Raw genomic sequence first — 27,778 nt, forward strand, 5'->3', positions numbered from 1 at the left:
GGGGCTGGTGTGGAGCTCACGCTCAGGCTGGTGTGGAGCTCACGCTCAGGCTGGTGTGGAGCTCGCGCTCAGGCTGGTGTGGAGCTCGCGCTCAGGCTGGTGTGGAGCTCGCGCTCAGGCTGGTGTGGAGCTCGCGCTCAGGCTGGTGTGGAGCTCGCGCTCAGGCTGGTGTGGAGCTCGCGCTCAGGCTGGTGTCGCGCTCAGGATGGGGTGGAACTCGCGCTCAGGCTGGGGTTGAGTTGGATCCCACTGGTATTGCTTCCCATAGAGATGACCTACTATGTGATGCTTTGAGGGCTGTACTCCTGAGGCAGTGATAACCAACCCTGGTCCTGCAGATGATCCTGGATCAAGGTGTGTTACATTGTGCCCTTTCAGCCCTGGTTGACTTGAAAGACAGACTGATGGAGAGAGGGAAAGAAAGCGCGAGGTAAAGAGAAACTGGAAGCTAAAGATGCAGAAAGATCACGTATAATACCCATAACCCTAGTGTGTTACACCTGGGTCTGTTGCCATGGCAACTATGTGATCATATGGTCCTTTTGAGGATGTCAAAGGGGGTGGATTCTTTCAGGTAATCCAATTTTATTTATTATTTTTTCACTGTAAGTGCACAAATGTACACCGGAAGCATTTTCGTTGGATAATAAATTGATCCAGTGGTCCCATCTGAAGTAAGTGTGTGTGTGGTGTGTGTGTGTGTGTGTGTGTGAACGTGCTCTTTACTTTCTCTTACCTCAAAACACATAGCCTTGTCCTTTGGTCTCAGTTGGAAGCTTTGACTACAAGGATACACAGGCAGCTCTCATTCTGATACTCTCTGGTTAATGCCCTAAATGTAGGTGATGTATTACTCAATTCCAATGCCTTTCTATTTTCCACCTGGTGGGACGTGGAGAGATTCCCTCCCAAATGGTGTCTATCTCAAAGTGGCTAGGAATTGACTTGTTTGGCTACCTGGTCCCAGTCTTGTGTCTACTCCCATCCACGTGCTTTCTTTATCCCACTGGTTTAACTGGCAGTTTCTCACAGAGGCCCAATACGAAATACACCCCTAGATCTGCCTGGACCATCTGGACCTTACCACTGAGATTCCAATTTGGCCCACACACACACAGTCATAATGTTTGGACACCACTGGGTTCGACTCTTCCTGTAGGCCTAGATATGAGATGATTGTGTGGAGGTAGTCCTAACTAATATTTTTCTTTTTTACATTTCTATAGAGCTTTTCATAGAATCTCAAAGTGCCTCGAGCATCAAAAAAAAAAAAAGGCAATACATCATGAGGGGTCAAGTCTTTGAAAGATGCATTCTCTGAAGATGGAGAGGGTCATTTCATGGCTTGAGCGAAGGATGAATGATGGAGCTACAGTGCCTTCAGAAAGTAGGCACACCCCTTTCCTTTTTCAACATTTTGTTGTTACAGCCGGAATTTAAATGGATTAAAAATATTTTTTAAATGTGGCACTGGACTACACACAATAGCCCATAATGTCAAAGTGGAATTATGTTTACAAATGTATTAAAAATATAAAGTTGTAATGTTGTGAGTAAATAAGTATTCAACCCCTTTGTTATGACATGCCTAAATAAATAAAGGAGTAGAAATGCCCTTAACAAGGTTTACATGATACGTTACATGGACTCACTCTGTGCAATAATAGTGTTTTAACATGATTTTTTTGGAATGACTACCTCATTTCTGTACTCCACACATACAATTACCTGTAAGGTCGAGCAGTGGATTTCAACCACAAAGACCAAGGAGCTATTGATAGCAGACATTGAATATGCCTTTGAGCACGGTGAAGTTATTAATTCCACGTTGGATGGTGTATCAAGTCACTACTACACTGGTACACCCAGTCACTACGAAGATACAGGAATCCTTCCTAACTCAGTTGCCAGAGATGAAGAAAACTGCTCAGGGATTTCACCATGAGCCCAATGGTGACTTTAAACAGTTACATAGTTTAATGGTTGTGATAGAAGAAAACAACTCAGGATGGATCAACAACATTCCAGAACATGCACCCAGTTTGCAATAAGGCACTAAAAACCTCACAGCTGTAATCGCTGTGAGGGGATTTTAGCATGTATTCACTCAGGGGGTTGAATACTGCTCTAATCAAGATAAATTAGTGTTTTTCATACCTACATTTTTTTTTAATATACAAATGTTAGAATTTGTGTGGATCGTTGACTAAACAATTACAATGAAATCCATTTCAAATCAAAGTTTATTTGTCATGTGCGTCAAATACAACAGGTGTAGTAGGCCTTACAGTGAAGTCCTAACCAACTTTGTAACCCTTCAGAATGTGGAAAAGGTCAAGGGGTGTGTATGCTTTCTGAAGACATTATCTATAGCACATGGTTTAGAAGCGTCTCAGGATTGGGGCTAGGGGATAATTTCAGACTTGGCCAATGACTTAACTGGGTGAGAGAATAGCCTGTCTCTGTAACAGTATCCCACCACTCTCCCTTCCCCTGGGGTCATGGTCGTAACTCTGTTTGTTCCAGATGGTGTCTGGCCAGCCAGAGCGAGACGGGATCTTCAGATAGGCTGTGACGATACCAGTATCGTGATGTTTTTTCCATGGCAAAAATTAAAACACAAAGCAACTCTTTTGGTTCTTTAAAACCCTGTTATATGTCAAATATTTTGTTCTATAGCTTGGAAAATGAATAAATGTTGACTCTGGATGACAACAATGTTTGTTTCCAACATCAGGGCTGTTTTCCTAAAGAAGTTAAATACACTTTGTGTTTTGTTTCCTTGCAACGATGCTAAGGAATACTGCGGTACTGGCATGGTCCCGGCCCTAATCAGCAGCTGTCGGGGTAGTCACCTAATGGGTTGGCTCGGCTACCTCGTGTCTGAAGAGGAGGAACCAGTACCAAGATTCCTCCTAGTGCAAAGGTCCAGCTGGCTACTGATGTGAATGTAGCCTACTATTATTTCATTATGAGGAATTTAAAGTATTTAGGAATACTATCAGTGAAGAAGCCAATCCACTATGGAGTATGTGGACTACTCACTCAGTAGCCTATGTGAGCTGCTCACTAAGGAGTATTTGAACTAGGTATTTGAATTTTGAACCCCTATTTACTATTGGGTTGTTTAATTGCCATGGTTTAAATAACGAGCAGACACTTCTGGATAGAGCAGACACACTAAATCAAATGTTATTTTTCACATGCGCCGAATACAACCGGTGTAGACCTTACACCGTAGAAAATCGAAGTTAAAAAAATGATTAAAAAGCAGCAGTAAAATAACAATAGCGAGGCTATATACAAGGGGTACCGGTACAGAGTCAATGTGCACCGGTTAGTCAAGGTAATTGAGGTAATATGTACATGTAGGTAGAGTTAAAGTGACTATGCATAGATAATAAACAGAGTAGCAGCAGCGTAAAAGAGGGGTCTGGGTAGCCCTTTTGATTAGATGTTCAGGAGTATTATGGCTTGGGGGTAGAAGCTGTTAAGAAGCCTTTTAGACCTAGACTTGGCGCTCCAGTACCGCTTGCCGTGCGGTAGCAGAGAGAACAGTCTATGACTGGGGTGGCTGGAGTATGACAATTTCTTTTAGGGCCTTCCTCTGACACCGCCAGGTATAGAGGTCCTGAATTGCAGGAAGCTTGGCCCCAGTGATGTACTGGGCCGTGCGCACTACCCTCTGTAGTGCCTTGTGGTCTGAGGCCGAGCAGTTGCCATACCAGGCAGTGATGCAACCAATTAAGGATCTGAGGACCCATGCCAAATCTTTTCAGTCTCCTGAGGGGGAATAGGTTTTGTGTCATCTGCAAACTTAATGATGGTGTTGGAGTCGTGCCTGGCTGTGCAGTCATGGGTGAACAGGGAGTACAGGAGGGGACTGAGTAGGCATCCCTGTGTTGAGGATGAGCGTGGCGGATGTGTTGTTACCTACCCTTACCACCTGGGGGTGACCTGTCAGGAAGACCAGGATCCAGTTGCAGAGGGAGGTGTTTAGTACCAGGGTCCTTAGCTTATTGATGAGCTTTGAGGGCACTATGGTGTTTAACGCTGAGCTGTAGTCAATGAATAGCATTCTCACATAGGTGTTCCTTTTGTCCAGGTGGGAAAGGGCAGTGTGGAGTGCAATAGAGATTGCATCATCTGTTGGGGCTGCATGCAAATTGGAGTGGGTCTAGGGTTTCTGGGATAATGGTGTTGATGTGAGCCATGACCAGCCTTTCAAAGCACTTCATGGCTATAGACGTGAGTGCTACGGGTCGGTAGTCATTTAGGCAGGTTACCTTAGTGTCATTGGGCACAGGGTCTATGGTGGTCTACTTGAAACATGTTGGTATTACAGTCTCAGACAGGGAGAGGTTGAAAATGTCAGTGAAGACACTTGCCAGTTGGTCGGAGCACACGTCCTGGTAATCCATCTGGCCTTGTGAATGTTGACTTGTTTTAATGTCTTACTCACATTGGCTGTGGAGAGCGTGATCACACAGTCGTCCGGAACAGCTGATGCTCTCATGCATGTCTCAGTGTTACCTGCCTTGACGTGAGCATAGAAGTATTTTAGCGCTGGTCTGGTTGGCTCATGTCACTGGGCAGCTCTCAGCTGTGCTTCCCTTTTTGTAATCTGTAATAGTTTGTAAGCCCTGCCACATCCGACGAGCGTCGGAGCCGGTGTAGTACGATTCGATCTTATTCCTGTATTGACGCTTTGCTTGTTTGATGTTTCGTCGGAGGGCATAGCGGGATTTATTTTAAGCTTCCAGGTTAGAGTCCCGCTCCTTGAAAGCGGCAGCTCTACCCTTTAGCTTAGTGTGGATGTTGCCTGTAATCCATGGCTTCTGGTTGGGGTATGTACGTACAGTCATTGTGGGGACGACGTATTGATGCACTTATTGATGAAGCCAGTGACTGATGTGGTGTACTCCTCAATGCCATCGGAAGAATCCCTGAACATATTCCAGTCTGTGCTAGAAAAACAGTCCTGTAGCTTAGCATCTGCTTCATCTGACCACTTCTTTATTGACCGAGTCACTGGTGCTTCCTGCTTTAGTTTTTATTTGTTAGCAGGAATCAGGAGCATAGAATTATGGTCAGATTTGCCAAATGGACGGCAAGGGAGAGCTTTGTAGGTGTCTCTGTGTGTGGAGTAAAGGTGGTCTAGAGGTTTTTTGTTTGTTTGTTTTTTTCCTCTGGTTGCACATTTAATGCAGGTATAAATTAGATAAAACTGATTTAAGTTTCCCTGCATTAAAGTTAACGGCCACTAGGAGCGGCCCCTCTGGATGAGCGTTTTCCTGTTTGCTTATAGCCGTATACAGCTCATTGAGTGCTGTCTTAGTGCATCGGTTTGTGGTTGTAAATTGACAGCTACGAAGAATATAGATAAACTCTCTTGGTAAATAGTGTGGTCTACAGCGTATCATGAGATACTCTACCTCAGGCAAACAAAACCTTGAGACTTCCTTACTATTAGATTTCATGCACTAGCTGTTGTTTACAAATATACACAGACCGCCACCCCTTGTCTTACCGGAGGCGGCTGTTCTACCTTGCCGATGCAGCGTAAACCCCACAAGCTGTATGTTATTAATGTCGTTGTTCAGCCACGACTTGGTGAAACATAAAATATTACAGTTTTTAATGTCCCTTTGGTAGGATATTTGTGATCATAGTTTGTCTATTTTGTTATCCAATGATTGTACTGTTGGCTAATAGGACTGATGGTAGAGGCAGATTACCCACTTTCCATCAGATCCTTACAAGGCACCCTGACCTACGTCCCCGATATCTCTGTCTCTTTCTCCTGCGAATCTCTGGGATTTCCTTTGTCTGCCTCGTTAAAGAAGGAAATCCTTTGTCTGCCTCGTTAAAGAAAAAATCTTTGTCCAGTACGAGATGAGTAATCGCTGTCCTGATATCTAGAAGCTCTTTTCGGGTCATAAGAAATGGTGGCAGAAACATTGTGAACAATATAAGTTACAAATAATATGAAAAAACATACACAATAGCACAATTGGTTAGGGGACCGTAAAACGGCAGCCACCTCCTCCGGTGCCATTATTCACCAATTAGTAGTCCCTTCCTGATCTACTAGAATGACAGACATTCTATTGTACATTCGACGGTATCTAGGCCTATCCCTGTGATCTAAGCCAATTGTGAGGGTAACACTTAAGTTCCCTCCAGACCTTTGTAAGCCACAAGAAAATGAGCCTTGAGCTTCCCTGGTTGTTTGAATTTGTTTACAGGCCACAGCCCATGTTCAAATAGCACCACGACCTAGTGGACAAACCTCAACATGGAGCTGGCTTCACACTCAGTCAGTGATGTTTTTTTTGTTTTGTTTTACTGTTATTTAACTAGGCCAGTCCGTTAAGAACAACTTCTTATTTTACAATGACGGCCTACCCCGGCCAAACCCTCCCCTAACCCGGATGACGCTGGGCCAATTGTGCGCCGCCCTATGGGAATCCAGATCACAGCCGGTTGTGATACAGCTCGGGATCGAACCAGGGTGTCTACAGTGACGCCTCTAGCACTGAGATGCAGTGCCTTAGACCGCTCCACCCACTCGGGAGCCCGTGTTCAATACAGGAAGTAGACCTGCGGCCTTCTCAGAGCTGTGAGAAGACAACCAGTTCTTAGAACTTATTTGTACTGAGGAAGGAACCGTGTTTGTGATCTAGAGGCTCTGGGGTTGTTCCATGTCATTCCAGCTAGCCATGACAAACCCACCATCTCAGATTGTTCTGAAATCATTTCTGTAGTTAGAAGTCTGATTTGGCTGAAGCCAGGAGCTGAAGGCAGCGCTAGCAAGGTACTATATTTATTGGATATTGGATATTATACTCAAAAATACAATATAAACTTCTGAAAATCAATACGTAATATATCTCTTTTCTTAATTAAACAGTATAGAACATAAACATGAGCAAATACAATGTCGGGTGATCACGGACTGTCCAGTTCTATATAATGGCCAACTTGGGTGCAGTCAGATTAATTTCTCAGAGATCTAATTATATTTAAACAAATTAATGTTGCAGGAATGTTTTATCTTTTCTATTTCTAACAGAACAATCTGAGATGGTGGGTGTCCAAGTCCTTTTTCTTGTGCTTTTTGAGGTGGAATGACCGTCTGCTATTTCTGTCAAATTATTCTACACACGAACAGACATACATATCATCACACAATCTCTGTCTCTCTTCCTCCCTCTCTGGCTAGCTGGTGTTTTTGTCCCTGAAAAATTGAGATATGGTTGTCCTGTCCTGTGAGGGAACAAAATACTTTTTCCGCTCTGAGAGATATACTGATATACTCACTGATACACACACCCTTACGTCACATTCTATCCCCTATGAGATGAGAGCATGCAGCCTCCAGGCATTGTCTGGTCTTATAACCCAAACCAGAGCTTAAACACCTCGGAGAACAGGAGGGAAAGATGAGAGACAAGTGAAGAGATGGAGGGGTAATGGAAAGTTGAATGTGAGATTAGAGGGATGAAGGGGAGGATGAGTAGGGGTTAAGGAGTTAGTCGAATGGAGGGATGTAATAGAATGAAAAGGAGAGGTGGAGTGTGCAGAGGAAGCTCTTGGTATTCAGGGTTGATCCTGTCTGCAGTGCATGACGCCTGATCTGTTTCTGCTCTCAGCTGTGTAATGGAATTGTCTTGGCAATGACAAGGGAGTACAAACCGATCTGGGACCAGGCTAGCCTGCACGGGAGGTCACGGTGGACTGGAGGGCTGTGTGATGTTGTCTGAGTGAGCGTAGGTCTACATCACAAAGACTGATAGTCACTGTACTCACACACACAGACAGACAGACAGACAGACAGACAGACAGACAGACACTGAAATCATGCATTTGCTGTGACACAAAATGTAATCCTCCTTGTCTGTCAAACACTCAGTCACTTCAGTCTGTGATGGACCTATACTCATACTCTTCTGTCACACACACACACACACACACACACACACAGTATAGCACATTCTCATGCTCTGCCAGAAAGATTGTGAGAAACTGTATGTTTCCCCTCTGGTCTCTGATAGCTTCCAGTTCAGTAGATTCTGGTTGGTAATGAGGTTGGCTACACCAGCTTCCTCATTACCTCTTCCTGTTGTGCAACCGTACTGTATGGTTTACAGTAGACTTTTTCTGCCTTTTTATATTGACCTCTGTCTCTCTGTCTCAGGTCTGTAATACTGAGTGAAGGGCTGTGCGAGAGGGACTTATAAAGAGAACCCACCTTGCTTGGTAAGAATGAAAGAAACGTTGATGTCTTCTTGAATCACTCTCAGAACCAACCACGCACATCCTCCCTTTTTTTAAATAGATTTCTTTAATCTTCTCTCTGAGCAACCACATCTAATGTATCAACCTGGGCTTCATTTCTGCTTTTTCTTTTTTGACCAATTTCTCCTTCTGTTATTTTTTAATTTATTCTTACTCCATGACACCTTTTATCTTACCGACTTTGTCCTCCCTGCCTCTCTCCTTCCTCCTGCACCCCCCCTCTCCTCTCTCCTCCCCCAGGTTGTCGTAGTGTGTAGAGGAGAGGAGTGCTCCTCAGTAGCAGCAGCAGCCATGGGTCTGGTAGCTTACCTGAAGACCCAGTTTGTTCTGCAGCTCCTCCTGGGTTTTGTGTTCGTGGTGAGCGGCCTGCTCATCAACTTCATCCAGCTGTTGACGTGCGTCCTGTGGCCCATCGACAAGCAGCTGTACCGCAGGATCAACACCAGGCTCTCCTACTCCCTCTGGAGCCGTGAGTCACCACGCTGCAATTGTCCTGTGTCTGTGTAAGATCCTGGTGTGTGTGGGCGTGCGTTTGACTAGGTATTTGTGAGATCCTGGTGTGTGCGTGCCTGTGTTTGACTAGGTATTTGTGAGATCCTGGTGTGTGTGGGCGTGCGTTTGACTAGGTATTTGTGAGATCCTGGTGTGTGCGTGCCTGTGTTTGACTAGGTATTTGTGAGATCCTGGTGTGTGTGGGCGTGCGTTTGACTAGGTATTTGTGAGATCCTGGTGTGTGCGTGCCTGTGTTTGACTAGGTATTTGTGAGATCCTGGTGTGTGTGGGCGTGCGTTTGACTAGGTATTTGTGAGATCCTGGTGTGTGCGTGCCTGTGTTTGACTAGGTATTTGTGAGATCCTGGTGTGTGTGGGCGTGCGTTTGACTAGGTATTTGTGAGATCCTGGTGTGACGTCGTTAGTACGTAATGCGTTGTGTGTATAATATGAAGTCTTTTTGTCACACCTCAACGGGAGACCTTGTAACAGAATGGATCTTGTGACATTGATAACTGTGACTCAGTTGACTAGTAGAGTTGTTTGTATGAGACTGTGTAATAGAAAGCAAGTTGTGGCCTGATGTTGACGGAGTAGATTTAGTGGTGACAGAGTTCATACTGAATAACCTCCCAACTAGCACCTTTTTATGGACAACGTTTCGATCCAACAAGGATCTTGGTGGGGTAAAGTTGACCAGAGAGCTGTGAATAGATGTGACTGTGTTGACCCTGTTGTCCTGTACAGAGCTGGTGATGCTGCTGGAGTGGTGGTCAGGAACACAGTGCACCCTCTACACAGATCAGGCCACGGTGGACAAGTTCGGCAAGGAACACGTCATCATCATCCTCAACCACAACTATGAGATTGACTTCCTGTGCGGCTGGACTATCTGTGAGCGATACGGAGTCCTAGGGGTCAGTAATGATCTCCAACCCTCACTGGCTTGCTCCAATTCTCTGTCACTCTATTGGCCTGTCCTGTTGACTTGTCCTGTGTTTTCAGTGCAGATTAACAGGACAGTAGTTGAGGGCGCTACTGTAGACCATTGAGGTGGACCAGCGTTCTTCACATCTCTCCCTTTTTTCTGACCTGATGATCCATGTTTGTTTACCCAGAGTTCCAAGGTGCTGGCCAAACACGAGCTGCTGAAGGTGCCTCTGATTGGCTGGACCTGGTATTTCCTTGAGATCGTGTTCTGTAAGAGGAAGTGGGAGGAGGACAGAGAGACTGTGTTCAGAGGGCTAGAAAGACTCAGAGACTACCCTGAGTTTATGTGGGTGAGTATGTGAGTTATAGGGCTACATTTCTCTATCATGGTCCAGATTACTCAGGCTCCTTAGTTATAGGGCTACATTTCAACTGTCCTGGCCCAGATTACTCAGGCTCCTTAGTTATAGGGCTATATTTCTCTATCCTGGCCCAGATTACTCAGGCTCCTTAGTTATAGGGCTACATTTCAACTATCCTGGTCCAGATTACTCAGGCTCCTTAGTTATAGGGCTACATTTCAACTATCCTGGCCCAGATTACTCAGGCTCCTTAGTTATAGGGCTACATTTCACTATCCTGGCTTTCACTATCCGACTATCCTAGTCGGCTCTTAACAGCCATTTGAAACACTGAAAATACATTGTACATTAGGCCCAGACGGCAGTGAATCTACACACAGGATTTATCCTTGAGCTCCTGGCTTCAGCCTGTTATAACAAGTCATTAGACTAGGTCCAGGAGTTCAGTCTTGTCCAGATCAGGTCTGGTTACTGTATCTCTGGTGCTATTTAACTGGCCGAGAAACCACAGGAATATAGGTCAGTGTGACTCTGGCCTGCTTCCTAAAGGCCCTCTTTAGAGAGGTTTGGACACATGCTGTCGCCCGGGCTGCAAGATTCCACGTCCGACGCTCGTTAACGGTTACCGGGAACTACCAGAGGGCTTCGGCTAATTAAGTGGTCTGATCTGATTTTTAGTGACACCTCGAAACCCCTCCCCAAACTCAACTCTGACACGGGGACAGGTCAGCTCTGACACGGGGACAGGTCAACTCTGACACGGGGACAGGTCAGGTCTGACACGGGGACAGGTCAGCTCTGACACGGGGACAGGTCAGCTCTGACACGGGGACAGGTCAGCTCTGACACGGGGACAGGTCAACTCTGACACGGGGACAGGTCAGCTCTGACAACATGTTGTGTTTCTTTGAAATAGGCCACAGTGACTGTCTGTCTAAATGAGGACGTCTGGTCTGATGACGCTGTGTCCAAATGGAAGACCTTGGGTCTGTTAATGCTGTGCCCACTCTAAATGGTAGTCCTTGGGTCTGTTAATGCTGTGCCCACTCTAAATGGAAGTCCTTGGGTCTGTTAATGCTGTGCCCACTCTAAATGGTAGTCCTTGGGTCTGTTAATGCTGTGCCCACTCTAAATGGAAGTCCTTGGGTCTGTTAATGCTGTGCCCACTCTAATGGAAGACCTTGGGTCTCTTAATGCTGTGCCCACTCTAAATGGAGTCCTTGGGTCTGTTAATGCTGTGCCCACTCTAAATGGAAGTCCTTGGGTCTGTTAATGCTGTGCCCACTCTAATGGAAGACCTTGGGTCTGTTAATGCTGTGCCCACTCTAAATGGAAGTCCTTGGGTCTGTTAATGCTGTGCCCACTCTAATGGAGTCCTTGGGTCTGTTAATGCTGTGCCCAAATGGAAGACCTTGGGTCTGTTAATGCTGTGCCCACTCTAAATGGAAGACCTTGGGTCTGTTAATGCTGTGCCCACTCTAAATGGAAGTCCTTGGGTCTGTTAATGCTGTGCCCACTCTAATGGAAGACCTTGGGTCTGTTAATGCTGTGCCCACTCTAAATTCAAATTTATTTATAAAGCCCTTACATCAGCTGATGTCACAAAGTGCTGTATAGAAACTCAGCCTAAAACCCCAAACAGCAAGCAATGCAGGTGTAGAAGCACGGTGGCTGGGAAAAACTCCCTAGAAAGGAAGAAACCTAGGGAGGAACCAGACTATGAGTGGTTTTCAGTCCTATTCTGGCTGTGCCAGGTGGAGATTATAACAGAACATGGCCAAGATGTTCAAATGTTCATAGATGACCAGCAGGGTCAAATAATAATAATCACTGTGGTTGTAGAGGGTGCAATAGGTCAGCACCTCAGGAGTAAATGTCAGTTGGCTTTTCATAGCCGATCATTCAGAGTATCTCTACAGCACCTGCTGTCTCTAGAGAGTTGAAAACAGCAGGTCTGGGACAAGTTAGCACGTCCGGTGAGAACGTCAGGGTTCCATAGCCGCTGGCAGAACAGTTGAAACTGGAGCAGCAGCACAACCAGGTGGACTGGGGACCGCAAGGAGTCATCAGGCCAGGTAGTCCTGAGGCATGGTCCTAGGGCTCAGGTCCTCTGAGAGAGAGAGAGAGATAAAAAGAGAGAGAGCATACTTAAATTCACACAGGACACCGACACAAACTATAGCAGCGTAAATACTGGAGGCTAAGACCGGAGGGGTCGGGAGACACTGTGGCCCCGTCCGACGATACCCCCGGACAGGGCCATACAGGCAGAATATAACCCCACCCACTTTGCCAAAGCACAGCCCCCATGGAGATTGAGATAAGATGAGGACTTTATTTAGAGTATAATTTCCTGGAGATGCACTTGATCTGTAACCCAAGGCCCTGCTGGGGAGTTTGATAGGGACAGAGATGAGAGGAGGCCACAACTCACCCTGACCCTGCTGGGGAGTTTGATAGGGACAGAGATGAGAGGAGGCCACAACTCACCCTGACCCTGCTGGGGAGTTTGATAGGGACAGAGATGAGAGGAGGCCACAACTCACCCTGACCCTGCTGGGGACTTTGATAGGGACAGAGATGAGAGGAGGCCACAACTCACCCTGACCCTGCTGGGGAGTTTGATAGGGACAGAGATGAGAGGAGGCCACTTTAACAGGAGTGTTGTCTAAACCTGTTTTTTGCGTCTTGTCTGTCTGTTTGTATTTTTAACTTTGCTTGTCTTAGTGTGTTTCTTTTAAGCTCAATGTGTCTCGCTCTCTCTTTCGTTCTTTCTCTGTCTCTCTCTCTGTAGTTCCTGCTGTACTGTGAAGGCACCCGCTTCACAGAGAAGAAGCACCAGATCAGTATGGAAGTGGCAGAGAGTAAAGGCCTGCCCAAGCTCAAATACCACCTGCTGCCCAGAACCAAAGGCTTCACCACCGCACTCAAATGCCTCAAGGGCACAGGTGGGGCATGCATTCAAGCGCACACACACATACACACACCAGGGTTCTCCCCAAAGAATGGAAGACGGGCGCCGCGCCACCTTGTGATGTCTGGCCGCGCCGCCTTGTGATGACTGGCCGCGCCGCCTTGTGATGACTGGCCGCGCCGCCTTGTGATGTCTGGCCGCGCCGCCTTGTGATGACTGGCCGCGCCGCCTTGTGATGACTGGCCGCGCCGCCTTGTGATGACTGGCCGCGCCGCCTTGTGATGACTGGCCGCGCCGCCTTGTGATGTCTGGCCGCGCCGCCTTGTGATGACTGGCCGCGCCGCCTTGTGATGACTGGCCGCGCCGCCTTGTGATGACTGGCCGCGCCGCCTTGTGATGACTGGCCGCGCCGCCTTGTGATGACTGGCCGCGCCGCCTTGTGATGTCTGGCCGCGCCGCCTTGTGATGACTGGCCGCGCCGCCTTGTGATGACTGGCCGCGCCGCCTTGTGATGTCTGGCCGCGCCGCCTTGTACATATTATACATTTTGTATCATTTAAGGCCAGGCTCCATACCCTAATAGGTTTGTTTTTTGCTCTAGATTGCAGAAAATGTCAGTTACAGCCGTTCAAAAACGCCGTACCACCTTTTAAAAACATCCTGGGGAGAACCCTACACACACACTGATTTTCTGTTATTGTGTCTGTCATCTTCTGTTTTTAGTGTCTGCTGTGTATGATGTCACACTGAACTTTAAAGACCACCAAGTCCCCACTCTGCTGGGCATCATCAACGGCAAGAAATACATGGCAGATATGAGAATCAGGTGGGTACGGATCAATAGATACGATCCTGTGGTTATTACTGGATCTGTTTCAAATGGAAGCCCATGATGCTCTGTTAGCTCGTTGGCACTGTTCCAAGCACATTGGTATTTATCATAGAGCGATAATGGACTGCTTAACTCAGCTGGAGTCTTGTGCTGCTGGGGTAGTCATGTCCTGTCCTAACCAACACACATGGGTAATGCTGCTGGGGTAGTCATGTCCTGTCCTAACCAACACACATGGGTAATGCTGCTGTGGTAGTCATGTCCTGTCCTAACCAACACACATGGGTAATGCTGCCGGGGTAGTCATGTCCTGTCCTAACCAACACACATGGGTAATGCTGCCGGGGTAGTCATGTCCTGTCCTAACCAACACACATGGATAATGCTGCTGTGGTAGTCATGTCCTGTCCTAACCAACACACATGGGTAATGCTGCTGGGGTAGTCATGTCCTAACCAACACACATGGGTAATGCTGCTGGGGTAGTCATGTCCTGTCCTAACCAACACACATGGGTAATGCTGCTGGGGTAGTCATGTCCTGTCCTAACCAACACACATGGGTAAAGCTGCTGGGGTAGTCATGTCCTGTCCTAACCAACACACATGGGTAATGCTGCTGGGGTAGTCATGTCCTGTCCTAACCAACACACATGGGTAAAGCTGCTGGGGTAGTCATGTCCTGTCCTAACCAACACACATGGGTAATGCTGCTGGGGTAGTCATGTCCTGTCCTAACCAACACACATGGGTAAAGAGCGGAGGAGAGAGAGGGAGAGAAAGGGTGGCGAGAGGGCAGTGAGGTCACAGAAAAGCTGCGGTGAAAAGCATGACTCTGACTCATGTCCTGGAGACCATCATTAAATAGCAGAGTTAGTATCAGGCTTCTGTTACATCAGCTACACTGTAAGGTTACAGAGAGACCTCAACTCTTACAGGGAGTTGGGGGCTCCCGAGTGGCGCAGCGGTCTAAGGCACTGCATCTCAGTGCTAGAGGCGTCACTACAGACCCTGGTTCGATTCCAGGCTGTATCACAGTGGTCTAAGGCACTGCATCTCAGTGCTAGAGGCGTCACTACAGACCCTGGTTCGATTCCAGGCTGTATCACAGTGGTCTAAGGCACTGCATCTCAGTGCTAGAGGCGTCACTACAGACCCTGGTTCGATTCCAGGCTGTATCACAGCGGTCTAAGGCACTGCATCTCAGTGCTAGAGGCGTCACTACAGACCCTGGTTCGATTCCAGGCTGTATCACAGTGGTCTAAGGCACTGCATCTCAGTGCTAGAGGCGTCACTACAGACCCTGGTTCGATTCCAGGCTGTATCACAGCGGTCTAAGGCACTGCATCTCAGTGCTAGAGGCGTCACTACAGACCCTGGTTCGATTCCAGGCTGTATCACAGCGGTCTAAGGCACTGCATCTCAGTGCTAGAGGCGTCACTACAGACCCTGGTTCGATTCCAGGCTGTATCACAACCGGCCGTGATTGGGACTCCCATAGGGCGGCGCACAATTGGCCAAGCGTCGTCTGGGTTAGGGTTTGGCCGGGGTAGGCCTTCATTGTAAATAAGAATTTGTTCTTAACTGACTTGCTTAGTTAAATAAAGGTTAACTAAAATAGACTAAACTGTAAGATTACAGAGAGCCATTTGCAGGGGTTAAAGTTCTCCGTCACTGTAACGTATTTCCATCATATGGATTCTGGAGAGGTTGTTTTTGAGATCAGTGTGGATCTGCAATGAAAATACTGGTTTGGAGTCTGGTTTGGAGATAGCCTAATACCAACAGCAGCATGTTTGTTCTACAAAATATATTTCCAAATATTGTATTTTCTCTGTTACGCCGTGTGCACTGAACTGACATGCATATTGAGGCCCGTTTCTAGAGGTGAAAATTATATTTTAGATGGTGTCAGCGTGATTTAATTTTCATTTAATTTTGGAGTATAATGTCCCTTTTTAAAAAGTAAACAACTGAGTTTCTCAGTCCGTCATAAACATTATCCAGAGGAAGACCCCGCGACCAAGGGGACTGGAGTTGGTCAAACTCGCAGTTTGATACATGCACAAAATGATCCTCTTTCCCTAAAAGCATGATGGTCATGACTTTCTGACATGAAAGGGGAGGTTATTAACTTGGGCCCAGACGATTGATCTGAGATCAACTTAAATGCCATGACTGAAACGTATCTTTAAAAACAAAAAACCTGCGTATGTCTAATTGCGTCATGAAAAGTTTTGTTTTTACAATCGTAGAGACCATTTGAATAACAACATTGAGAGACCTTCAAAGGCTCATTGTCTTTTTTATTAGATGGCAGAGAGGCAGATCAAGATGGCTCCCCTTCATGAATGAGCCCTGCGTGAGGTTAAACGGGAAAAGTAGCCTGGTGTGGCAAAAACAGATGCTTATTTTATGGCCCAGTCCTACTTTTACTGTATGAGGAACCCCCATCTGAACCTTGAGTTAGTTTGCTCTCTGGTGGTGAGATGTTGCCACAGCAGACGCTCATTCTCCTGCATTCTGTTGCCACAGCAGACGCTCATTCTCCTGCATTCTGTTGCCACAGCAGACGCTCATTCTCCTGCATTCTGTTGCCATAGCAGACGCTCATTCTCCTGCATTCTGTTGCCACAGCAGACGCTCATTCTCCTGCATTCTGTTGCCACAGCAGACGCTCATTCTCCTGCATTCTGTTGCCATAGCAGACGCTCATTCTCCTGCATTCTGTTGCCACAGCAGACGCTCATTCTCCTGCATTCTGTTCCCACAGCAGACGCTCATTCTCCTGCATTCTGTTGCCACAGCAGACGCTCATTCTCCTGCATTCTGTTGCCACAGCAGACGCTCATTCTCCTGCATTCTGTTGCCACAGCAGACGCTCATTCTCCTGCATTCTGTTGCCATAGCAGACGCTCATTCTCCTGCATTCTGTTGCCATAGCAAACTCCCCCTGCTATCTCCTGCATTGTGTTGACTGCCTGTTTCCTCTTCTCCGGCCTGCAGGCGGTTCCCTGTAGAGGAGATCCCAGAAGATGAGAAGGAGTGTGCCAACTGGCTTCATAAACTGTACCAGGAGAAGGTAAGGCCCTTTTGGTGCTTGAGGTTTAACTGAATAGTGTTAAATGTAGAGACGCTTTCTTTCCTGTAGAAGTCAGACATATAAACTCCTATCAGATGAGTTACACCTACCTTTATTTTGAAGTAACAACACAATGTTTTACCAGGTTTGGTAGTAGCCACCTACTGTACCTTGACATTGTCTTTCTCCAGGATGCTTTGCAGGAGCACTACCATAAAGAAGGCACTTTCCCGGGTCCCACCATCACCCCTCCTCGCCGGTTGTGGACTCTACTCAACTTCCTGTTCTGGGCGGCCCTGCTGCTCTCACCCCTCATCAACTTCGCCTGCGGGGTGGTGGTCAGCGGCTCCCCTCTCCTCATCCTCGGCTTCAGCCTCTTCCTCATCGTAGGTGAGTAGAGGGTACACAACAGCCGCAAGCACTTCCTCTCCACTGTTAGCTTGGCCTGGGACCTTGATCCAATAACAATGAGCTTTATGCAGTAGCTAACTCCAACACACACACATGAATGTACCTGAAATGTTGACTAATGTGTATAGTTCCTGACAACAAAGTTACATGTAAGTAAATATTATAATTTTGTGAGTGTTTTTTTTGCCTCTTAAGATTTGGTCCATCATCTGTCTGTTTTTTATTTTTGGTCCTCTTCAGCCTCCTTAGCCATCCGGCGCCTGATCGGTGTCACTGAGGTAAAGAAGACAGGCTCTAGTTACGGCGACGAGGGGTCCAAGAAACTGAACTAGACCTCTACCTCCCCCCTGTTGGTTGCTGTACGGTCCTCCTGCGGTTCCTATCCCTCTATTCTGTTGTCCTGCAGGTGCAGTCAGCACGCCGGGGAGGGGGCCAAACCATTACACCTAGAGATAAAACCGATAGATCTGGAGAGGGCTAAGCCATTACACCTAGAGATAAAACCGATAGATCTGGAGGGGGCTAAGCCATTACACCTAGAGATAAAACCGATAGATCTGGAGGGGGCTAAGCCATTACACCTAGAGATAAAACCGATAGATCTGGATGGGACCAAACCATTACACCTAGAGATAAAACCGATAGATCTGGAGGGGGCTAAGCCATTACACCTAGAGATAAAACTGATAGATCTGGAGGGGGCTAAGCCATTACACCTAGAGATACCACAGATAGATCTGGAGGGAGCCAAACCATTACACCTAGAGATAAAACTGATAGATCTGGATGGGGCCAAACCATTACACCTAGAGATAAAACCGATAGATCTGGAGGGGGCTAAGCCATTACACCTAGAGATAAAACCGATAGATCTGGATGGGACCAAACCATTACACCTAGAGATAAAACCGATAGATCTGGAGGGGGCTAAGCCATTACACCTAGAGATAAAACTGATAGATCTGGAGGGGGCTAAGCCATTACACCTAGAGATACCACAGATAGATCTGGAGGGGGCCAAACCATTACAGATAGATAAAACAGATAGATCTGTTGGGGACCAAAACATTACACCTAGAGATAAAACCGAGAGATCTGGATAATGAGAGGAAAGAAAGAGAGAGAGAGGTATGACCATGGAAGGAGTGTGGAGAGAGAGGGAAAGGAAGACGGTCTGGAGCCAGCTCTCTGTGGAGTAGGAGAGGGCAGAAGGAGAGGCTATGACCAGGCTCTTTGCCCCCCTTAACAACTCCCTCGGATGTCCCCGGCCCCGCCCTCTCTTCACCTCCTGACCACTGGGGTCCTCACCACCGGACAACTAATCAGCTCACCACACAGAAGCAAGCCCACTTCCTGTTCTGAGCTAACCACTTCCTCTTCCTGTCACATGCTCTGGTCCTTTTTTTTTTTTTTTGTTTAGGTGGTGTTACTCGTGTTCACCTCTTGTAACAACATACAGTACATCGCCCCCTCGTTCTACAAAATGACTGGACTTCAAATGGGAACCAGTTTCTTGAGGCTCAGCCTGGTTTCCACTTTGCTTTTGACCTCTAAGAAAAAGGTACTCATTTTTCACTGTGCTTCCTGTCTCTGCTGTGGGAGCCCGCCCCCTTTTATATTTTGTTGTCCAGATTCAAGATCAAATATAATGAGGCGTTTCCATGATTCTACAAGTCTATGCATTCTGGTCACTGTTGAATATTACCACAGCACTTATTTTCATCTGGGCTATGTACAACAGCAGAGATGGGACTTCCGGTGTTTTAAATACTGAGGCAGGTTTCTATGTGTTAAGACTACAGTAAAGGCTCTGTATTCATTAACTACACGCTAACTAACTAATTAACTACTTACTAACATTTTATCTTTGACATGATATTCGACTCCACTGTTCCAACGCCCTCAAGTTCTGACTAATTATTATTTTATGTAGGTTGTTACCGCATTCTCCCATGCTTGCTCACAAGTAGATGTCTGCACACACATTACCATGCCATTTTATGACTAGCCAGTTCCTGAGTGAACTTCTCTTCTTCTGTTGTCTCCGCTCTGTTTTACACGGCTGTCTTTACACAGCTCAACCACCCCCAGTGTCTTTACACAGCTCAACCACCCCCGGTGTCTTTACACAGCTCAACCACCCTCCATGTCAGTGTGACTCTTATAACCAATTCCAGTCAAAACAGACTATAACCCCACCTACCCTTTTTATAGTTGAAATACACTTGCTACTGATTCTCCTCTCCAGCTGTAGACTCTAGTAGTGTTTGCCTCTGCAAGGGTGACTGTTTGATTGGTTACTAAGTTCCTGTCTCTTAGGCTAGGGTGATTTGATTGGTTACTAAAATTCTATTCCTACCTCATCTCTTCCTCTACTAAAGTCTTGTACTCAGACACACTCCACCGATCCTTCATCTGTAATGATGCACTGTCGGTAGTTGAATTTTCTCCATGATAGTACTGGCATATTTATTAGGCCCTGGTGTATGTTGACATGGTGCAGGAGTAAAAGGATCTTATTGAATTGTAATTACATGTACATGTGTCATTTAACAGAAGCTCTAACCCAGAGCAATTTACCGTCCCTAACAGTACTGTTCTACATCTCAGTAGCCAGCGATATGTTACTAAAAGCTGCTTACAGACCCTGAGCTGCACAGGAAGGAGGTTTTTGCCCCGTTGTTTATTTTTTTGCTGCTATTCCCGGCATGCCACAGCACCACCCCTGGGCTCAGGCACTGCAACTGCACTTGCTTTCCAACACACCTGCACTTGCTTTGAACACATCTCACATTTGTTTATCTATTTACACTCTGATGACCCGCCCCATCTGTGATCTGAAAGGGTTATATTAGGGAGGGTGCTGACTTTCCTTTACAAACTGGGATTGACATGAAAGCAGATGTCAGATTACAGATGACTGGTATTTCCTGAGTGCAACACGTCGTCATCATCATCCCTTGTCTGGAGAAGACACCCATTCTGTGTTACGACGTCACCAGCTTCTCTCCGTATGTTGATCATGTCCTTTGTTCTTCTTTCATTTTATTGTAGCGTTTAAATGGTTTTTAACCAGGACAGATTCATGCAAGCCTTAACAGAGTGCAGCTTCATTATATTGTGTGAACGTAGGCAGACCACGCTTCCTCTGCCCCCTTATAGTACATCTGGATTGACAAGTGGTGTGGGAGACTGATTTAGTAAGATTCACATACATCTGCCCTCTGTTTAAAAAAAAAAAGGAACTCCTGTTTATTTCTCAATATAGAATCCTGGAAACAAGTATTTTTTGGGGGGGTTAGTTGATAAGGTATAGTTAGTGTTAAGGCTGAAGAGATGGGGGTTCCATAAGAATCTGCTTATTGTTACAGTGATGGTTAAGAGGGCCCCATTTTTAGCAATAGACTCCGTGTCCCATGATGCTTCTGTGTTCGATACCTCTATTACATCTCTCAACTGTCAATACAACTGTTACAGTAGCTTAGGAGAGATCTGGGCCCGTATCCACAGAGTCTGACAGTAGGAGTGCTGATCTAGGATCTTTCCATATATTCTTATTAATTCTGATCTAAAAGGCTAAACTGGTCCTATATCAGCCCTCGTGCTCTGAGAGGCTTTGTGGATACGAGCCCTGTTCTAAGTTTTATCTCATCTCTTCCCGTGCTGTAATTCCAAACTACAGTACCCATCGGGCACTGGTGCAGTCCCACCACTCCCTCAGGTATCTATCAGTCAGCTGTGTTTACACAGGCAGCCCAATTCTGATACTTTTTTCACTAGTTGGTCTTTTCACCAATCTGATCAGCTCTGAAAAAGATTTGACGTGAAAAGACCAATTAGTGGAGAAACGACCCAAATTACGCTTCCTGTGTAAACGCAGCCTATGGTGTATCTATTCCAGAGCAACAGGACAAATGCAGAGAAGTTAACACTATTTGACATTTTCTAACACTGGAGGTTTGTACTGCAAAAAAAATCCCACTAATTTCAGATTTTCTTATTTTTGTTAAAGTTCTCGAAACTAAAGAAACAATGTTTGAAATTCAACACTGAAATATGAACCTTTTTTGGCATGAAAGTTGTTCACTTAAAAGTGGCATCTCGACTCAACTTACATTTGTCTTTTTTCTAAGTCTATTTGTATCTGTTGTTTCTTTAAGTAAACAATTAAGAATATTAAAGGATTTAATCAGGCAATTCTTATTCTTTCAGTTTGTTTGAATTTGTCTGAATTCATTTCTCAATGTGTACTTATGCACCAGAACCACACTGTCTTCAGACCGATGATGTCGTTCCAATGAGACCGCGGTGTCATTGTCTTAGGTCAGCTGATAGTTAATGGCAGAACCACACAGAGCATGCCCTTTAGCTGCGTTTACACAGGCAGCTAATTCTGATCTTTTGTCCAATTGTTGGCAAAAGAGCTGATCTGATTGGTCAAAAGACCAATTAGTGAGGGGTATGAATCAGAATTGGGCCGGCCTGTGTAAACGCGGCTATAATACAATATACATACTGTACGGTGCATTCGGAAAGTATTCAGACCCCTTGACTTGTTCCACATTTTCTTACGTTACAGCCTTATTCTAAAATGAATTAAATAAAACATTTCCCTCATCAATCTACACATACTACCCCATAATGACAGTGAAAACAGGTTTTTAGAAATACTTCCAAATGTATTAAAAAAAAACTGAAATACCTTATTTAGAGAAGTAATTCAGACCCTTTGCTATGAGACTCAAAATTGAGATAAGGTGCATCCTGTTTCCATTGATCATCCTTGAGATGTTTCTACAACTTGATTGGAGTCCACCTGTGGTAAATTCAATTGATTGGACATGATTTGGAAAGGCACACACCTGTCTATATAAGGTCCAACAGTTGACAGTGTATGTCAGAGCAAAAACCAAGCCATGAGGACAAAGGAATTGTCCGTAGAACTCCGAGACAGGATTGCGTTGAGGCACAGATCTGGGGAAGGGTACCAAAACATTTTGAAGGTCCCCAAGAACACAGTGGCCTCTATCATTCTTACATTGAAGAAGTTTGGAACCACAAAGACTCTTCCTAGAGCTGGCCGCCCAGCCAAACTTGAGCAACTGGGGGAGAAGGGCATTGGGAGGTGACCAAGAACCTGATGGTCACTGACAGAGGTCCAGAGTTCCTCTATGAAGATGGTAGAACCTTCCAGAAGAATAACCATCTCTGCAGCACTCCACCAATCAGGCCTTTATGGTAAATTGGTCAGATGGAAGCCACTCCTCAATAAAAGTCACATGACAGTCCACTTGGAGTTTGCCAAAAGGCACCTAAAGACTCAGACCATGAGAAACAGGATTGAACTCTTTGGCTTGAATGCCAAGCGTCACGTCTGAAGGAAACCTAAGGTGAAGCATGGTGGTGGCAGTGTCATGCTGTGGGAATGTTTTTCAGCGGCAAGGACTGGGAGACTAGTCAGGTTTGAGGGAAAGATGAACGGAGCAAAGTGCAGTGAGATCCTTGATGAAAACCTGCTCCAGCGCGCTCATGACCTCAGACTGGGGCGAAGGTTCACCTTCCAACAGGACAACGACCCTAAGCACACAGCCAAGACAACGCAGGAGTGGCTTCGGGACAAGTCTCTGAATGTCCTTGGGTGGCCCAGCCAGAGCCCAGACTTGAACCCGATCGAACATCTCTAGAGAGACCTGAAAATAGCTGTGCAGAGATTCTCCCCAACCAATTACTTGGATTCAGTTAAGTCTAGAACAAATTCTTATTTACTATGAAGGCCTACCCCGGCCAACCCTAACAACGCTGGGCCAATTGTGCGACGCCCTATGGGACTCCCAATCACGTCCGGTTGTGATATAGCCTGGATTCGAACCAGGGTCTGTAGTGACGCCTCTTGAGCTTAGATGCAGTGCCTTCGACTGCTGCACCACTTGGGAGGCCCAGTGAACTACCTTTTGTGATTTTTTTTTTATTTAAAAATGTTTTATTCAGATTTTTAAGGGGGTGCTGCAGCACCCTCAGCACACCCACGGCTATGCCCATAACATGATACAGACACCACCATACTGGAAAATATGAAAAGTGGTGCCACATTTTTAGCAGTTTCACTTTGGTGCCTTATTTTAACACAGGATGCATGTTTTGGAAATGTTTTATTCTGTACAGGTTTCCTTTTTACTATGTTATTTATGTTAGTATTGTGGAGTAACTTTAATGTTGTTGATCCATCCTCAGTTTTCTCCTATCACAGCCTTTAAACTCTGTTACTGTTTGGCCTCATTGTGAAATCCCTGAGCGTTTTCCTTCCTCTCTGGCAACTGAGTTAGGAAGAACACCTATGTCTTTGTAGTGACTGGGTGTGTTGATACAACATCCAAAGCCAAATTAATAACTTCATCATGCTCAAAGGCATATTCAATGTCTGCTTTTTTATTTTACTCATCTAGTAATAGGTGCCCTTCTTTGTGAGGCATTGGAAAACCTTCCTGGTCTTTGTGGTTAAATCTGTTTTTGAAATCCACTGCTCGACTGAGGGACCTTACAGATAATTGTATGTGTGGGATACAGAGATGAGGAAGTCATTCAAACAATCATGTTAAACACTATTATTGCACACAGAGTGAGTACATGTAACTTATTATGTAACTTGTTAAGCACATTTTTACACGTGAACTTAAATAGCCTTGCCATAACTAAGGGGGTTGAATACTTATTGACTCAAGACATTTCAGATTTTCATTTTGTATTCATTTGTAAACATTCTAAAAACATAATTCCAATTTGACGTGTGTAGGCCAGTAACACAAAATCTAAATGTAATTATTTTAAATTCAGGCTTTAACATAACATCTGAAGGCGTAAATACATCTGAAGGCCCTGTATGTGTCAGTCCATGTCATTTATTGTTTAAAGAAATAGTTAGATATATGTTATCTTTACTGGAAAATAAATTACTGCATTTCTCAGCAACGTGGGTGGCGTTATATTACAGTCAGGAGAAATTAGACCTTTGGCTGTTGAACGATCACACGGAATGACATTGAAGAGTGTAGAACAGTGTAGACAAAGCTTGGGGGGTGACCGTTTCCTTCGATACTGAGCCCAAATGAATGGAAGTGATAGCCAGGTTGAATGAGTATACTTCAGGGAAGTCCAACACCGGGAGAGAGAGAGAGGGTCTAAATGGCTTCCAGACACAATGGTCAGTTACTGATTTATTTCTACGCTTTTCAGCGTATTGTTTTTAGTTGTCTCACATTGTATTTATATTTGTTTATTGTTGACTTCATGAAGCAGAGGAGGGACCACGCCTCGATCCACATCAACGGGACTGCGGTAGAGTGTCAGCAGTTTTAAGTTCCTCAGCATCCACATCGCCAAAGACTTGGCATGGACCAGCAACACCACCACTCTTGTCAAGAGGGCTCAACAGCGTCTCTACTTCCTGGTGGCTGAAGAACATACTACCACTGCACCATCGAGAGCGTCCTGACCGGTTGCATCACGGCCTGGTACAGGAATTTCTCCACCCACGACCGCAAGGCCCTCTATTACATCACTGGGTCCGTGTTCACAAGGACCTCTAGTACATCACTGGGTCCGTATTCACAAGGCCCTCTAGTACATCACTGGGGCCGTGTTCACAAGGCCCTCTAGTACATCACTGGGTCCGTGGTAACAAGGCCCTCTAGTACATCACTGGGTCCGTGGTAACAAGGCCCTCTAGTACATCACTGGGGCCGTGTTCCATCCATGACATCTACTTGAAATGGTGCCTGAGGAAGTCCCGCAACATCATCAAGGACCCCACACTCCCCAGCAATGAGCTGTTCTCTCCATTATTGGAGCATGAGGTCTGATACCAACAGGCTGAGACAGTTTCTATCTACTAGCCATCAGACTGCTGAACACTTTAAACAGACTGACCACCTACTCCGATTCTTCTCATCTTAGCACACCCTAAACCTGTCACGATCGGCGTCAGGAGAAAGAGAGGAGGACCAAGGCGCAGCGTGATACGAATACATACTTATATTTAATAAATGAAGAGAAACAATATAGACAAATACAAAACAACAAAACGAACGTGACGCTATATATAATAGTGCAGACACAAGCAACTAACACCTAGACAATAACCCACAACCCACAATACAAAACAGGCTACCTAAATATGGTTCCCAATCAGAGACAACGCAAAACACCTGTCTCTGATTGAGAACCATATCAGGCCAAACACATAGAAATAGACAAACCAGACATACAACATAGAATGCCCACTCAGATCACACCCTGACCAAACAAAACATAAAACATACAAAGCAATCTATGGTCAGGGCGTGACAAAACCTAACACTAGATCCTAACCCTAACACTAATTCTAACCTTAACCCTAGATCATAAACCTAACACTAATTCTAACCTTAACCCTAGATCATAAACCTAACACTAATTCTAACCTTAACTCTAGATCATAAACCTAACACTAATTCTAACCTTAACCCTAAACCCAAACTGGTTGTTTGTTTACTATTCTTGTGGGGAATAGTATAGCTAAACACTCTCACACACACACTGGATCTCTGGGCTCTTGAGTGGTACAGCAGTCTAAGGCACTGCATCTCAGTGCAAGAGGTGTCACTACAGTCCCTGGTTCGTATCCAGGCTGTATCACATCCGGCCATGATTGGGAGTCCCATAGGGTGGGGCACAATTGGCCCAGTGTTTTCTGGGTTTGACCACTTGGGAGCAAAAGTACTACTTAAGTAGTTTTTTGGGGTATCTGTACTTTACTTTACTATTTGTATTTTTGCCAACTTTTACTTCACTACATTCTTAATGAATTTTTTAAAACTTTTTACTCCATACATTTTCCCAGACACCAAAAAGTACTTGTTACATTTTGACAGGAAAATGGTACAATTCACACACTTATCAAGAGAACACCTGTAAACTCACACAAAGGCAGCGAGTGGACAGTAGAGGGCCTCCTCGAGCTTCTTAACCACCCTGTGGAGGCACATGACACTAAGGGGCAGGTCACTAGATGAGCACATAGCGAGATATGGGTTTTCTCCAGGAGATGGTGGAGAAGTCTGGAAATAGATACCATGATATAAACACCAGGGCAAACAATGCCTGGGACCAGTGGCGGATTTAGGTATCGGCAACATGGGCAGCCGCCCAGGGCGGCATCTTGCCGGGGGCAGAACGGGTCGCCCGCACAAAAATATAATAATATATATATATTAAATTATAATATTTGGAATGGTGACATTTGCGTGATCGGTTTTATATCTCTTATTTGCACGTCACGTCAATGATATCATGTCACCGTGTGGGACTGTGGGTCAATTAACCTTGTCGGAGTGGGCGCCCTGATTCTAGTTTGTGAGCTAGGCAGGCTACTGCCTGGGAAGGTCTCCCACTCAGAAGTACGAGATGGGGAGGGGGGCGGGGGAATCTATCAAATAACGCACCTCTAACTTTGTACAGTACTAATGCAATTTAGTTTTATTTGTGTGTTTTTTGTTAGCAATAGCATTTTTATTTTTAACTAGGTAAGTCAGTTAATAAGAACAAATTATTATTTACAATCACAACCTAGGAACAGTGGGTTAACTGCCTTGGTCAGAGGCAGAACAACATATTTTTACCTTGTCAGCTCGGGGATTTGATCTAGCAACTTTTCAGTTACTGGCCCAATGCTCTAACCACTAGGCTACCTGCCACCCATCTGTTATGTTTGGATTTATATACTAAAATTTGTTTATATTTGTCTTTGTTACTTATTTTTTATATTTATGAGTCTTATTTTTGAATATACTTTTATATTTATATAGTTTTAAATGTTATGATTATTTATTTGTGTTGTTCCACATGTCTGATTAAAAATGACAGTTAGTGCAGAATGGTGCTTTTTTGGGGCGGGGGGAGGGGAGCTGAAAGGGGGGGTTCGCCCAGGGAGCCATACAAGCTAGAACCGCCACTGCCTGGGACAATGACATCACTCAGGACCCAGAGCTGCTGAGGATGATAGATGAAATGGTAGGAGGAAACAGTGAGGGCAGTGGTCTTGGTTATGTTGTCATGAATTCACATTTTTCAATGGCCGTTGAGGTGAAGAAGTCGGCAGAGGGCGCGCCTGAGATGGATGAAAGTGCAGAGACAGAGGGACACACGCAGATCTTTTTACCAAATAATTCCCCCCAAAACCTTTATCCTTACATTTTAATTGGTTCTGTGCCATATATGAAATCATGCAAATAGATTATATGAGCTGATTCTGTGAGGGCTCCACTAAGGACAGCAACAGGGACTGCTAATGGAGCTGGGTCTGTGAGGGCTTCACTAAGGACAGCAACAGGGACTGATATAGGAGCTGGGTCTGTGAGGGCTCCACTAAGGACAGCAAAAGGGATTATTACTATATGAGCTACAGCAGGGACTCTGCTGGGGA

General features: G+C 45.5%; 1 protein-coding gene across 4 annotated transcripts in view; it reads left to right on the forward strand.

Moving 5' to 3' along the window:
- The window catches only part of LOC139538998 (1-acyl-sn-glycerol-3-phosphate acyltransferase gamma-like), a 29,372-nt gene extending 7,853 nt beyond the window's left edge, over positions 1-21,519 (forward strand). The window contains exons 2-11 of one of the 4 annotated variants that reach the window (XM_071341639.1): positions 1,227-1,387; positions 8,201-8,262; positions 8,542-8,770; positions 9,540-9,709; positions 9,911-10,072; positions 12,879-13,032; positions 13,722-13,824; positions 16,836-16,911; positions 17,103-17,301; positions 17,563-21,519. In XM_071341639.1, the coding sequence (XP_071197740.1) occupies positions 8,593-8,770; positions 9,540-9,709; positions 9,911-10,072; positions 12,879-13,032; positions 13,722-13,824; positions 16,836-16,911; positions 17,103-17,301; positions 17,563-17,654 (1,134 nt within the window). In that variant the 5' untranslated portion in view covers positions 1,227-1,387; positions 8,201-8,262; positions 8,542-8,592 and the 3' untranslated portion in view covers positions 17,655-21,519. Of the gene's footprint in view, positions 1-1,226; positions 1,388-7,638; positions 7,773-8,200; positions 8,263-8,541; positions 8,771-9,539; positions 9,710-9,910; positions 10,073-12,878; positions 13,033-13,721; positions 13,825-16,835; positions 16,912-17,102; positions 17,302-17,562 lie in introns of those variants that run through there. The other 3 variants (XM_071341640.1, XM_071341638.1, XM_071341641.1) reach the window with 3 other exon arrangements.
- Positions 21,520-27,778: the final 6,259 nt, after the last annotated feature.

This window comes from Salvelinus alpinus, chromosome 14 (assembly GCF_045679555.1).
Source record: "Salvelinus alpinus chromosome 14, SLU_Salpinus.1, whole genome shotgun sequence".
In the NCBI taxonomy this organism is placed as follows: Eukaryota; Metazoa; Chordata; class Actinopteri; order Salmoniformes; family Salmonidae; genus Salvelinus; species Salvelinus alpinus.